The sequence below is a fragment of the Xiphophorus couchianus genome, chromosome 17 (genome assembly GCF_001444195.1).
Source record: "Xiphophorus couchianus chromosome 17, X_couchianus-1.0, whole genome shotgun sequence".
In the NCBI taxonomy this organism is placed as follows: domain Eukaryota; kingdom Metazoa; phylum Chordata; class Actinopteri; order Cyprinodontiformes; family Poeciliidae; genus Xiphophorus; species Xiphophorus couchianus.
Window position 1 is genome coordinate 7,262,947 of NC_040244.1, and position 14,394 is coordinate 7,277,340.

General features: G+C 37.5%; 1 protein-coding gene across 2 annotated transcripts in view; it reads right to left on the reverse strand.

Moving 5' to 3' along the window:
* Positions 1-14,394, reverse strand: part of LOC114160656 (fatty acyl-CoA reductase 1) — a 49,435-nt gene that overhangs the window by 19,600 nt on the left and 15,441 nt on the right. For both annotated transcript variants that reach the window (XM_028043335.1, XM_028043334.1), the window contains one exon: positions 8,483-8,767. In XM_028043335.1, the coding sequence (XP_027899136.1) occupies positions 8,483-8,767 (285 nt within the window). The remainder of the gene's footprint in view (positions 1-8,482; positions 8,768-14,394) is intronic.

The window sequence follows — 14,394 nt, forward strand, 5'->3', positions numbered from 1 at the left end:
CTCACTGATATAAAACCAAGAAGCTTTTATTACTTGCTGACGGCTTTTTGAATCTTTTTATTGATCACTTAGAAGCAGTAACCATCCAAACCAGCTCAGTCTGAAGTTCAGGGATGATAAAACTGTTTAATCTGACCAACATTATGCTTTGCTGTAGAGCAGCAGCAGCTCCGGTGTGAGAACCATTGGGATGTTAAATGGCTCTAGACATTTAACATCGAATGTTTTAAAGCTCCACTTGTAATCATCCACCTGTTGTAAACAGAAAGTCCTATTTTGAAGCAGATTTGTGCAAGACTAGAAAAAAGTGTTTAAAGAACTTCAGTCAGCTGAAATTTAAACTTAAAACATTAAGATAAAATAAAATGAATGAAGTGATGAAATAAAAGAACATTTAAATAATAAGTTCAAATGTTTTATCATTGCTAAACATTTCATTGCATACAAGTAATTTTCGTGATTTGGAATAATTTCGGACTTGAACTGATGCAAAACGTCTTTTTTAATCAGCTTTTAGCTCTGGAAGTCGATTAAAGCAGAGCAGAATATTTATTTATTTTTAAACTTACTTAATTACATAATCAGGAAAGACAACACATATTTTGTAAGTTCCCTTAAACAGTTTATTTTGCCTAACACAAAAATAAATCTCAATATATTAACAGATTATGAACACTAAAGCTGAATGGTGATGAATTAGACTGAAACTTCAACATTAACTGCTTCAGTCTTCAATGAATTTTTGTAGCAAACACATAAAAAATAAACTTGTTTAACTCGGACTTACATTTGGTGTGCTGGTGCCAAATGTTTCTGTTGGCAAAATGTAAAAAATAGAAAAACATGTAATTGCAATTAATTGGTCACACTTAGCTTTGCAATGACTAATTATGGCGTGAGTGAAATAAATGGTAATTATGACCATTTCCCTAAATTAAGCTGCTCTGTTGGGATTTCAGAGACAGATAAATGAAATATTGGAAGTAGTATTGAAATGTCTCACATCCGTTCTAAAATCATCCATCATTCTTAAATTAAAGGAGATGAACTGGAGCGATGAGCCACCGCTCTGCGGCATCCATTAGCAATAAATCTTCTTCTTAAGCTGCAACAACCACAACGTTTCACTAAAACACGACTGATGCTGCAGCACCAACCAAATAAATATTTAAACTGTCATCATTCATCTGACATCACAAGCTGCAGTGAATTGACAGAATAGATTTGTTGGTTTCGATTCAGAGATCAAACACCATTAGAGTCCATCTTACCAAACATATTTATGAGCCATAATAACATTTTATTTTTTTATTTTTAGCAAAAACAGGATGTGTAGGTTTTTGTTTGTGGGATGGAAAATGATATTAAATAGAAAAAAGAACAGATTTAAACCTAATAAGATAAAACATATTACTGCTGCATTACTTTTAATGTCATTTTCTGTGAACATTCAATACAAATACTCCATTGAATTTAAACTTATGTCATCTATTTTTAAAGGATGGGCCTGTGGCCTATACAAAACATGTTCATCCTGCTCAGGTCAGAATGTTTCTGTCACTTTAAATCCAATCCACGCCCCCACAGCTCAATGTACAACTGTACATCTTTGAAAAGCATCAGTAAAGCCTCCTGCACAACCAGCAAGAATGCAGCAAGTGGTTTCTGAATGGTACGTCAACAACAAAACACTTTTCCAGCAGCCATTGTACAGCGCATATAGCAGTTAAAAACCAGCTGACCAAACGTGCTGGAACTCCACTTGGGTTGTTAGATAACCGGTTGGACTTGGCTGGGGTTGCTAGGTAACGGTGGAATGTGACTTATCGGGAGATTTTTGAAACCAAAAATTAACCAATTCCCCCAAAACATCTTTTATTAAGCACTTTGTTTGTTCTTTAGAAGCAGTTGAGACCAGAATAGAAGTTCCTTCTCTCCCTTCACAGTCCTGATCTGACAGGAAAAAAACCCCTCAACACTACAAACTCCTCGTCACCTTTCTTCCTCAGGTGACGGTGATAACGCCGCCACGCGCCTCCACGCTGATGAGTGACGGGGTTTATCTTCAAGATCCAAACAAGAGTGAACAAAGGAAGGCGAGATGCAACTTCGGGGGGCGAGGCGAATGCTTCCAGTGTGACGTCAGCTGGCGCAAACAACTCAGACTGGAATTTCCACAAGCCGAGACATAAACCAGCCTGCTGGGACCAGTTACAATCAGGACGTCAAGAATATTTACTATGATGGAGAGATTAGTGGGAGGAGGAGAAAATGAAAGCAGCACAGCAACACGGCTCCTTCGTTAACGTCATATGATGTATACGCTACATATAGTGATCAAAATTAGACAAATCTAATTAAATTAGCTTCAAATATACAAATTAAAGCTTAAATTTGAAATGTTTGCATTAAAAATGTCTATGAATGTTTAAATGATACAAAAATTTATAAAATACGTCAATAAAATGGAAAATTACATTGTTAAACACAACATTAGTGCTGTGCAGATTAACCAATCAAATTTTACTTGACAAGCCACATTGAGAATTTCAGTTATTTCACAAATTAAAAAAATAAAAATACTGAAATCATTTTGATTTTCCACATTAGAAATAGACACATTGACTGGATGCTAAATTGTCTGTCTTAGACAATAATATTGTCGTTTTGAGACCATTTTCAAGAAATATATCGACAGGTTTGCCATCTTAAATAAGAATAAAATTAAATTTTGTCAAGAACACTTAACACTGGAAGTGAAAAATGTTTTAAATATCCAAAATAAAACATGACAACTAAAACATATAAAACTGAAATTGAAAAAAGTGTAATATGAAGTCTCTGTAAACAAAAATGCCCTTCAAAAAATATCAGAATAGAAATAATCCAACTCATTTTAATTCATCATGGGATTAATTGCTTATTTGAGTGTTTAATTCAGTTTTATATAAGTTATACGGATATTGCTTCTGTTTCTGAAAAACTGGATGGCTCCATTCAAAGTTATTTAAACATTTGTTTCAGTTAAACAGTTTCTTAACAACGACCAGCCGGTTTTAGGTCCATCAGTCTGGTTTCCATCGCAGGACTGATACTGCCCTTCAGAAAGTGTCCAATGACATCCACATTAATATGAAATGTGGAAGAACCAGAGTGCTGGTTCTGTTGGACCTCAGCGCAGCATTTGACACGGTTGGCCATGATATATTATTGAAGTGACTCTCCGGTCCGGTACTGGACCGGTTCCAGTCTTGGATACATTACAGGGACTTATCTGTGTCAAAAAGCAGCTGACAGAAGTCACATGTGGAGTACCCCAAAGCTGAATCCTGGGACATCTCCTATTTAAAACAATATGATCCCATTAGCTCAGGTTATAACAAGAAAGAGGATAAACGATCATTGCTACGCAGATGATACACAGCTCTACATTAAGATGGATTAGGGCAATTCAAAGTGTTTTACATAAATTAAATAGAAATACAAACAAAACAACAAAAAAGGAAAGAGCAAAAGAAGAAAAAGAATCAAATAATGTTGATCCAAAGTATATTAACTAGATACTCCTGTTCAGAGTTACTAGATGAGTATAAGTACGTCTAATTCCTTTAATAGGTTGGAAGAACAGGAATCTAAAACATAGATGCTAAGGTAGTTTTTCTGGATTCTAAGTTTGCTCTAATCCTGAATCTGGGTTGCTGGATAAGTATGAGTATGTAAGTATCCTCTGGACTTTCTAATTATGTTCTAACTTTGTAAAAGTAAGGAGTACTCCATAGTTTCTAAGTAATAAGAAGAACGAAATGTTTCTAAAGTTGTTTTTTAATTCCTTTTCTGGGCTGCATCAATAGGAATCTCTCTCCATAACAACCCAAAAAGTAATCTAAAAGAATAATATTGGTCCAAATAGTGAGTCTCTGGATTCTATGTTTGTTCTAATTCCTTTTCTGGGTTAAATAGTGAGTACTCCACAGTTTCTACCAAGTAATGAATAAACTAGACAGACAGACAAGGGCAAGAACCGACACATCAAGGGAAAATGGCACAATGGCAACATTGAAGACATGGCCAGCAAAGGCAGTGATGTCAGGGAAATGCATCTGTAAACAATGAGAAGCGTCTGTGGTTTGACCATGAATGTCGTACAGCCTGCTCTGCCTTTCAAATACAGTTTATGTTAGAAATAGTATCATCTCCGAGCATGTCCTTGAGGTCCCCGATACGATTCCATGGTTGTCATTAGGAAGGAGGAAGGAGAAGATAGGAAGGAGTGGCTTGTTCATATAAACTCCAGGAGATTTGAGATAATCAGCCAGTTCAGCCAAGGCTGGCAGACTCAGAGTTAGATGCAGTATAAACAAATTGTCTGTAGAATGGGCAGACTTAAAGTCTCAACAGGTACATCTCTTATTTCTAATTTGGAAATTAGCATGGTCGTTTCCTTCGGGCCGAAAACTAGCAGCTTCTCCAAGATCGATTCCATCCCGCTAGTGAGTTTTAGCGTCCAAAGAATCACATCCAACTTGCGCTTCTGTCTCACAGCATCAGTCTGATTGTTCACTAGTTTGACTCAGTAAGTCACAGATTTGTCGATATGCCCGGTATCCGCAAGCTCCAAACAGCAGAAGTCCTGTTATCATGAGTCCAAATAAGTCCATGATGATTTATTTGGGCTCTCCTGTGTATTGAGAGACCAGTTATCCAGATCCACAATTTGTAGATTCAGAGGATGTGCAAAGAGAGGCTCCAAAAAACAGCACAGAAACAGCAAGCGAACGTGGGAAAGAAGGGAAGGCAGCAGAGAAAAAAAGTGTCCGTCTTCACCGATAGCAGAGAGGAGAAATGTGCCATAACTTTATCCAACTGATTATTCCTCTTTGGACCAAAAGAACGATCGAGAGTTTCAGTTTTTACAGCTAGAAACTATTGATCAGGCCTGAAATCTGAGTCTGAATCTCCAAAGACACATGGACAGTTACAAAGTCGGACTTCTGTCACCCGACGAGCATTTTTAGGATTAAAAGACTAATATTTAGGTAAAATATAGAGAAACTCATCCATGTGTTTGCCTAAAAAAAAAAAAAAAAATCAATAAGACCCTGAACGCTGCTGCTGGCGTTCTGACTAAAACCAGGAAGATAAAGAACATGACTCCATTTCTAAAGTCCTTACACTGTAGCTCAGAGAATAGACTTTAAAATTGGTTTATAAATCACTTAGTATCAAAATACATTGCTGTATCAACCTTCCAGACATCTGAGGTCTTCTGGTTCTGGTCTGCTCTGTATTCAGAACCAAACATGGAGAAGCAGTATTCAGTTTTTACGCACCGCAAATCTGAAACACTGAAGTTAATAATAAATGGAACATTGACCAAAATATAATGTTTAAAGCTTGTTTAGTAATTGGTTACTGTTACTTTAAGCTTCCTTGCCGCTTCATTGTGCCATACAAATAAGCGTGACTTATCAAAAGTGAACTATTCGTCACTATAATCAGTAATAATGCTCATTATCCACTGGTAGAGCGCGTTAACCAGCATAGTGATCCAAAGAAAAAGGAAAATATTCATCTACTATTTGCAGAATCCTCCTCTGTAGGCTGCATTCCAAAAGATCCTTGTTCCTACCAAAAACATTCCCCTTCCCACCTCTTTGGGCCGACGGTTCTTACAGCCAAACATTTTCTACCGGATCAAACTGACCTGGCTGTTGCGGAAAAAAACCAACAAAAAACCCCCCCCAAACAATCTAAATGTCAAAGTTGGAGCAGACACAATGAGATTCGTATCGGTTTGTCCTTTTCCTGCCGGGGGCAGCAACCCCTCATTGCATCGTTTGAAAAAGCGCCGCGGGACAGATCTCCGGGTTGTTACCTAGCAACAGGTTGTAAGGAAGACACTGGCCTGGCTTGAAGGATGAGAGGCCACTTGAGACACAATACCACAGTCCTCCCTCATGAATTATCCCCATTCGGAAAAGAATAATACTGACCAGAGGACTCGCTTGAATACAAATTAGTACCTGAGGCTCCTTCATTGAAATTTAATGATATCAGTTCTTCTGAATGCAGAGGGAGTCTGAGGAAGCCTGGATTTTTACACAAAAGACTGGTGAGATGTAGAAATAAAGCAGAAATAAACTCAAAAGACAAAAATAAACTGATTTTAGATCTTTAAAAGTCTTCCAAGTAATGAGAGTGCTAACTTTTTTTTACTCCAGAATAAAATGATAAACCAGTAGTTAAGCTACTTTGGGTCACCGGTTCAACTTTGGGGTCTTTAGATCCTGTAAACATCTTCAAAACTGGCTCTTAGAAAGCCAAAAATGTCAACATTAATCTTAAATTGTGTACATTTAAAGTCTGTTTTATGCATTTCTTATTCCGCAGTTTTATTTTTATGGCCATATTTATTTTCCTGCTGTGGTGGGAAAATTATTCTCTGCTGGTCATGCAGAGAACCTGCTTCTTTTCATGAGGACCACAAATGAACTCACCAAAAGAACCTGTTTGCGTTTCACACACAAGGCTGGAAGTATAAAACCCATGTGTTGACTGGTAGAGCTTTTCATTAAACTGCTTCATTGTTGATTGTCTTGCAAGCTCTCTGCATTACGCACAACATACAAATAAACCTGATTGATTGGAAATAATTTTTCCCCAACAGCCTTCCGATGGGTCTAGAGATAGAAATTAGTCACCTGGCTATAATCTTATGTATTTACATGTAAATGTTCGTTATTGTGTCATTGTTAAACATACTGGTGGACATATTGGTTATGTGTGAATATTGTGTTGCTATTCTAATAATTCTTTACTCATCCAGTAAAAATACTTCAACTAAGGGTCAGTGTCAGAAGATGAAAAGTTTGGAAACTATTGTGCTAAACTATTATTTATGCTTCTGTTCAAAGTGGGTGATTTCAAACTCTTTATTGGAAAAATCATTTTCCAGCCTTTTCTTTCTCAATTCTTCCACATTGACTTAAAAATGCAAAAATAATAACCAGCCAAATAAAAATTGGACCTTGCAGGTGTACAGATTTAAACTATTCTAACTTTGGAGTAACTCAAGGTTCTGTGTTTGGTCTCCTGCTTTTCAGTTAGTCTCTTAAATGCATTTAGAGAGTTTATACACCTAATTTCTCAGCTGAAACAGTTTTAAAACTACATGTAAAAATTCCCAACCATAAAAAAATATATTCAAACACTAGCACCTCAAATAATCATCATCTTAGTAATCAATTATTCATGTGATTAACCGATTAATCGGATTTTAAAAATGGCTACATTCGTAAGATTTTTAATTTAACCACTAAAAGATTTGTGTTCATCATGAAAAGCAGCAGAAAAGCCACGTTTTTAGCTAAATTAAGAGCAAATTCTCAAAGCGCCGCCCTGCTGCTGGTGCAGCGGTGAGCAGAGTAATGAATGCAGCAGCAGCAGGAGGAGCGAGGTCTAATCCCAATGAGAGTAGTAAAAACAGATGCTATCAGAGGGAGACAAAAAGGATTAAAGAGAATGTGTCGTTTTCTTAGGTGCGCTGACAGTTTGAGGCCAGTAGCAGTCTGAGTGTGCAGCAGCTGTTTGTGAGCACGTCAGTATACACACACCGTCAATCCTTCGCTCCTCATTACGTCCAGCGGAGTTTGGAGGTTTTTGCTGAGTCATGCTTTGCTGCCCAGCCTGATGGAGCTGATGGCAGCTGTTTGGAGCTGCATCTACCTTCCTCTGCTACCATCTTTACTCGTTTCAAACGCTGTTCCTCTACTGCTTCTGTCGTTTTAAAAACTAATTGGTGTGACATTGTCATTATTCTTGGAATAACAGTAACAGTATGTCACTGCAGTGCAGTGAGTGAGATATTTACCCGTTTCCATTCATCATTGCTATATTTTACACAGTCTAATTTGCCCACTAGCATAAGACAATTCCTGTTGAGCAGTTTTTGAGAGGAATGGGACAAATGAAGCTCCTGTGCAGTAGAGTAAGAAAGCTGAGCAGAAGTTGCAATGTTTCCTGAATGATGCTAAACTTTTTAAAATTATTTTTAAGCCCAGTTTTTGCTTTTACTTTTCAGGACAAGGTGCCGGTTTGTTAGGTCACCAAGCTAATGCTCTAAACATTCCCCCTTACCTCCTATTATGAAAAATTATGATCCTTTTAAAGATCTTTAGAAAACCAAAACTGCAGCTTACCAGAAAAGAAAAAACGTAACAGTTTATTGTTCTATGATTATAATATAATCATATATAAAAATATAAAATATAAAAATAATGCAATAAGCTTCAAGCACTGAATCCAAAAATCAATCTCTGTAAAACCGAACGCCAAAAAGAAACTGAGAAGCTCAAACTAAGACTCCCAGACATCAGGGTTGATATTAAAGTTTAGGAGGATCCAGCTGTGGCTGGTTAGCAGCGACGGTGAAAAGAGACGTCAGCACTGACCCAAACGCTGCTGTGTCTAATGACTCGGTTACCTTGCACTTCATCATGTCGCTGACCCGCTGCTTCATAGACTGGCCGGCTTTGGGTCTGACCAGGATGTAGAGGGCTTTGACGTCAGGGCAGCTCCGCAGCAGCTTTTCCACCAGCACCTTCCCCATGAAGCCGGTGGCTCCCGTGATCAAAACGCTCTTCCCGGCGTAGTACTCCGGTATGGACGCCATTCCGTCGTTTATCAGTCTGATCTGAGATTCTGACGTCTGCTGCTCTTCTTCTTCTTCTTCTTCCTGTCTGTCGAGGTCTTGGCCTTCTGAAAACTCCTGCAGAGGCAGAACGACGACAGAGTTGAATATGAATGTTCCTTTAAACATTTTGAGAAAGGGTGTTCAAAGTGGGGATCGGGGGCCATTTGAGGACTGATCTTGTGCGGCCCCCCCGACCACAATTCAGGAATAATTTGGAACAAAACGACAACTTTTAAATTAAAATCTACTTTCAAAAATAGTAGGTGCGGGTTTCCTTCTGTCGTCATGGCAACTAGGACCAGGTCTACTCATTAACTTATATTCTAAAGTAGGCCAATAAGTAATAAATCAATTAATCTCATGATAAATTAAAATGAAATAAATAATTAATTTGCATAACTTATTGTTCTTTTTATTTTAGTTTTTTTTTTTTTTTTTTTACAAAAAACTGGAGGATAAAAAGTTTTCCGTTTGGTTTTCAGGCTGTGACTTTGTGAATAGATGCTACAGTGGATGTAAGAAAAGGAACAAAGTTTACACACCCTTGTCGAAACGCCACGTTTCTGTGACCTAGAAATGATGAGACCGTGACGAATCATTTCAAAACATTGTTCAACACATAGGTTTAGTTGTCCTTGTTTCTGTTATTTTGTTTATTTATTTTGGGTATTTAAAATATCTTCCTATTGCATTATTATTATGCAATTACCATTATATTGCTTGAAAATTGTCTCAGAACAATAATATTATCGTTTAGGCAATATTGTCTGGGACAATTTATCGTCCACCAAAATTTGTTATCGTGACCAGCTTCTCTAAAGTACACATTGGTGCCCAAATCCACTTTTAATTGATGTCTTAAGGTTTAGAACTCAGAAACTATAATTAAACAAAACTTTCTTTATTTCTTGTATTTAAAAAAACAAAATCATTATTCTAACAACCATCTGAACATTTTGTTACAAGCAACAGTTTCCAGGAGCAGGTCAGCAGGCGTCACCAAACCCGTCAGAAGGTCTCGGCTCCTGCAGCAGAGTTTATCACAACAGTGTTGACTCAGTTATTCTTGCTTCATTTAGTTTACATAGCTGCAGCTCTATTAGCAGGAAGGCCAGTTTTAGTCATAACAATCTTAACTGAGATGCAAACGGACGTCTGACTCACAGAAACTACCAACACAAACAGAGAGCGACCTGGACTTCGCCTCCTGGTCTTCAAACTCACTGCGAATAAAAACAGACTTGGATTGTTTCCATTTCAGCAGAAAAACTGAATTACAAACCTTTATTTACGACAGATTCACGAACTGATTCATGAACTGATTCAGACTCCAAAATGTTCACTTTTATGGTCCAATTGCACATTCACACCTACCCAAACGAACCAAGCTTTCTAGGCAAACAAACTGGAAAACAAAACAATGATGGTGTGAATGAATCCTAAACATCACCAAGTTCACTTCAGAATGGCTAAACAAGAGCAAAATGAAGATTTTGGAGTGGCCTAGCCAAAGAAAACCCAAATAAAATGCTTTTGAATGTCCTTAAACTTTGTAACATGACTGAATTTTAAAAAAGCAAGTCAAAATAAGTAATTACTCAGGTTATCTTTGTCTGATATCAAAATTCAAAGAGGTGACTCATTAAAAAAATAAATTAAAAACAGTTTGTTTTTAAAAGTGTATGATGGTTTATTAGGGCCACTGAAGATAGAAAAAAAAGTAAATTTCCACCAAAAGATCTCAGAAATTTGCAAGAATTTCTTTTAATTTCTGAATTTGAAAAGTCGAAAAATTTCTAGAAAAAAGTTCTGACATGTTCAAAAAGAACTTTTGAAACTCTGAATTTGCAACTTTTTATTCTTAAATTTCTGGCATTAATTTCAAAATTCCTAAGATTTTTTCTATTGATTTCTTCACTTTTTAAATTATGAAATTTGAGGTTTTTTTCCAGAATTTTTTTGGATTAATCTCAAAATTTCCTGGTATGTCTGACAGCCATGACAGCTTTTTAAAGCCATTCAGGGAATGAACAAATTCGTGGCAACTTTATCACGGCAGGACTTTGTAGGCAGGAACCTTCATGTAAATGTGCAGCGATAACTTTATTATCAACGGTCTAAAATATAATTTGATGGTTACTGGCAGAGAAAGTGAAGCTGAAAACAATCCTCTTTCTGAGTTGTAAAAAAGTTAAAGCTTATCTTTTATAACATGCATCATGTGTGGATTTACATGCAAGAAAGCAGAATTACTGCTCATTTTATTGCTTTTTATGCTCCAACCAAGCAAAATGCATTTGACTTTGTCCTCATGGCTCCTGAACGGTAACCGACAGCGACTGGAGTCACCGTCATGAGGTTGGAGCGGCGCGTTTCTGTGTGACTCAGATCGACATCCAGCGCTCTGATCAAAGCCTTGTGTCAACATGTGGGTTCGCAGCTCCCAACCGCACGCCCAGTGTTGCTGCTTATTTGTGTGTAACCACGACAACAATGCACCAATGCATCATGACCCCCCCTCAGAGTGTCGATGACAGCTTCCGGCCTCTGGTTTGTCTCATTTCTTCACTACCACTCAAGCAAGGAGGGCAGAAGTCAGCAGCCTCTGAAACCAGATGTTTACATACACCGGATAAAAACACGTATGACTTTTTATTTTCCCCCCTATCGGAGGAATAAGTAAAAACTTTTCCTGATTCAGGTCAGTTAAGAACACCAAAATGATTTCTAGTGAGGCAAGTTAATTTATAGAACTGCACAAGTTACTGAAACTAAAGCAGTGTGTGCAATATTTTTTGTTTTGTGCTTTAGCCAACTTAAAAAATGTTAGCTTCACCTAAATTAGTTTTTACAGATAAATCCTAAAGTGTTAATTTACTTGGCCGTTTGGTAAACTTTCACTTGAAAGAAGTTTTGATTTTTGTTGCGCTTATTTTGAAACTTTATTTCAAACAAAAGTGTGCAGTGAAGTGAAGAACAAAACATAAAAATATAATAATATTGGTATCTAAAGGCATTATAGAACATTAAATTTATAAGTTCAAAATTAATTTGGTGCTGAATTGTTGATTTAATTTGAACTCAAGTTGGCGCTTTAGCAGTAGCGTAATAATTGCTTATGATTAGTGCTGTAAGTCCAGTTCAACTAACCTTTTAGCTACCGGTGCTCACCACTGTCTATAATACATTTGGCCTCTTGAACGGACTCCTAGCTTCCTGTAGTGCGTTTTCATGCCTGATATTCTGGTAGACTCAATTAGATTTGGGACTAAAATTGTAACATTTGTTACTTTTTTTTCAGCTGTTGTGGTCCCCTTTCATACTGCACTGTCAACTGACCCAAACTATTTGAAAAACCTGTTCCCTTCCAGGCCTGTGGGGGTGCTGCACCAAGAACCACTGAAGGAAACACAAAAAACTCAGACGACACTGAGCACAACTTCCTTAGTCCGCTTCCTGCTTTTGGATGTGATTGGCGTTCACATATGTATTCAAACTGAACCAGAGTTCACTTCAAACAAAGAGAGACAGAGGTTTGCAGACAGACCAGAGTTTGTGTTTTTGGTCCACATCACAGCTGGATTAAATGTTTAAATGTTGTGCAACAATGCGTGATGATAAAGAAAAAAAAACATCCAGAAAATAAGAGTTAATCGTGACTGATATGAAGTGATGACTTCTTCCTGTCTGAGCGGCATTTCAGGAAATAGCCATGCTCTTTATACCTGAAGGTCCCTGATTAAACAGATTAGGTTGCACCTGGAAAGCTTGTAATATCCATAAATAATATGTAAATGCAGGACATCATTTTGCTTAATAAGTTTCTCTAAAGTATCAGATTCCTGTTTTGCATTATGCTGCCTGTACATACAAACGGTGTGATCAGTTTCCTGAATCTACAGTTTCCAGACAGGAGGGGGATAATAATCTAGATTTACTGAAATGGTTGCACAAATTAAATGAAAAAATGTCACAGTTAAGGTCTTCTGCTGAGGCCGCCGACATTCCTGCTTTGTTCAACACAGATTCCCTGCAGACACGAAGCACAGAGCCATGTCACTCTGGATTAACGCCCGACAGAGGAGATTCCTGCAGCTGGAGATGTGTTGGAATGGACACACACGTGAGATTTACTAAAGAGAACTAACACTTTACTCCCAAAAAGTGAAACATTGGTCAGAAAGCTGCGTCCACACCTATTGGTCAAGAAGCATAAAAAAACCCAACATTCATCAGAATATTCCTGTTAAATAAATACTTCACATTTTTTTACTTGATCTTTTGATTAGTAAACTATGATTTCTTGTTTCTTTGTTTTAGTGTGTCTCTTCAAAAGTGGAAATACAGCAGAACATGCCATGATCATGTTAACTTTGGAGATAATCATCTAAATTAAGAGGAATTACTAAAGAAAATGTGACCAACAACGATGGGAAGGGATCCATTTGTATTGTTGATCATAAATGTATTGTTAATGTATAAAAAAGGTTTAAATGAAAAATCTGCAAAAGGCGGCACTTTTTTTATCCGATTAACCGTCAGAATAGCCAATTAATTGTTAGAATATTCGATTAATCGTCAAAAATAATGAATAGATTAATCAATAAAAATCGTTACATTAGACACAAAATTAACCTTCTTCAATGACAATCTCAACACAGGACTCTGGATGATGGTCACAGATTTATGAACCGTCCACCCAAATCAAAATGCTATGGGAAAAGGTTTTATCCTAATGACAAAAATGGCTGAAAAAAGCATCTACTATATAAATAACTTATTTATATTAGTTTCTTTAATGCCATTAATCAAATCAAATCAAATTTTATTTGTATAGCACATTTCAGCAGCAAGGCATTTCAAAGTGCTTTACATTAAAGATAGTCTGGCTTTTAAAACACAATATTCATCCTGCTTCGTCCCAGATTTCTGTTTTTTTAGTGTTCATACAATGACTTGAAATGGAAAAATCCAATTAGTGGGCAGCAGTAATAAGTACCAAGAGCTTCAGGGGATCTCTTTTGTGTTTTGAGACCTATTTCTACCAATTCACATCAAAAGTCATTGAGGGTCAGTACTGGAGTAAAGCTAGGAGCTGCTTGAGGAACAGCAACACCAGCGGCAACTGAGGTTTACTTTTGTCCGGAGACAATGCAGCTGGAACCCCGGCCCTAATTTCATGTTTCCTTTCTGTCTGCTCGGGTTTTTTTTAAAGAGAGGACATGCTGTTCGTCTCAGGCGGGTTGTTTTAAGGCCCGACTCTGCAGTCTCGCCCCCTGGACGTTCCTCACATAAGTCCTCCATTAGTAGGTCAGCAGCCGAATGCTGCTGGAGACCCGGGCAAGAAGAAAAACCGTCTACAGCTGCATACTGGCCTTCAGAAAGCGGCACAAAAGGCTGGCACAGACAGCTGGGGAGGGAGGGCGAGGAAAACAAAAATGCAGCCAATAATTAAAGCTGCATTAGTCAACTTCAATGTCAGCACCGAGCGACGGAAAGGAAAAGCAAGGCCGCTTTTCCTAAATACCAGCATGCCATCAGGGGAATAAACCATTGGAAGCTCGGTAAACACTGGTTTTCCTCCAGTGGAAACGCCTTGTCTCATCAAAATACTGACCAACACAGCATCAGATATAAGTGAAGAGGAAGGAAATCTAATTTATTTCACAAATGAAGGTCTAAAAGAGAGGAACTCCATTCAT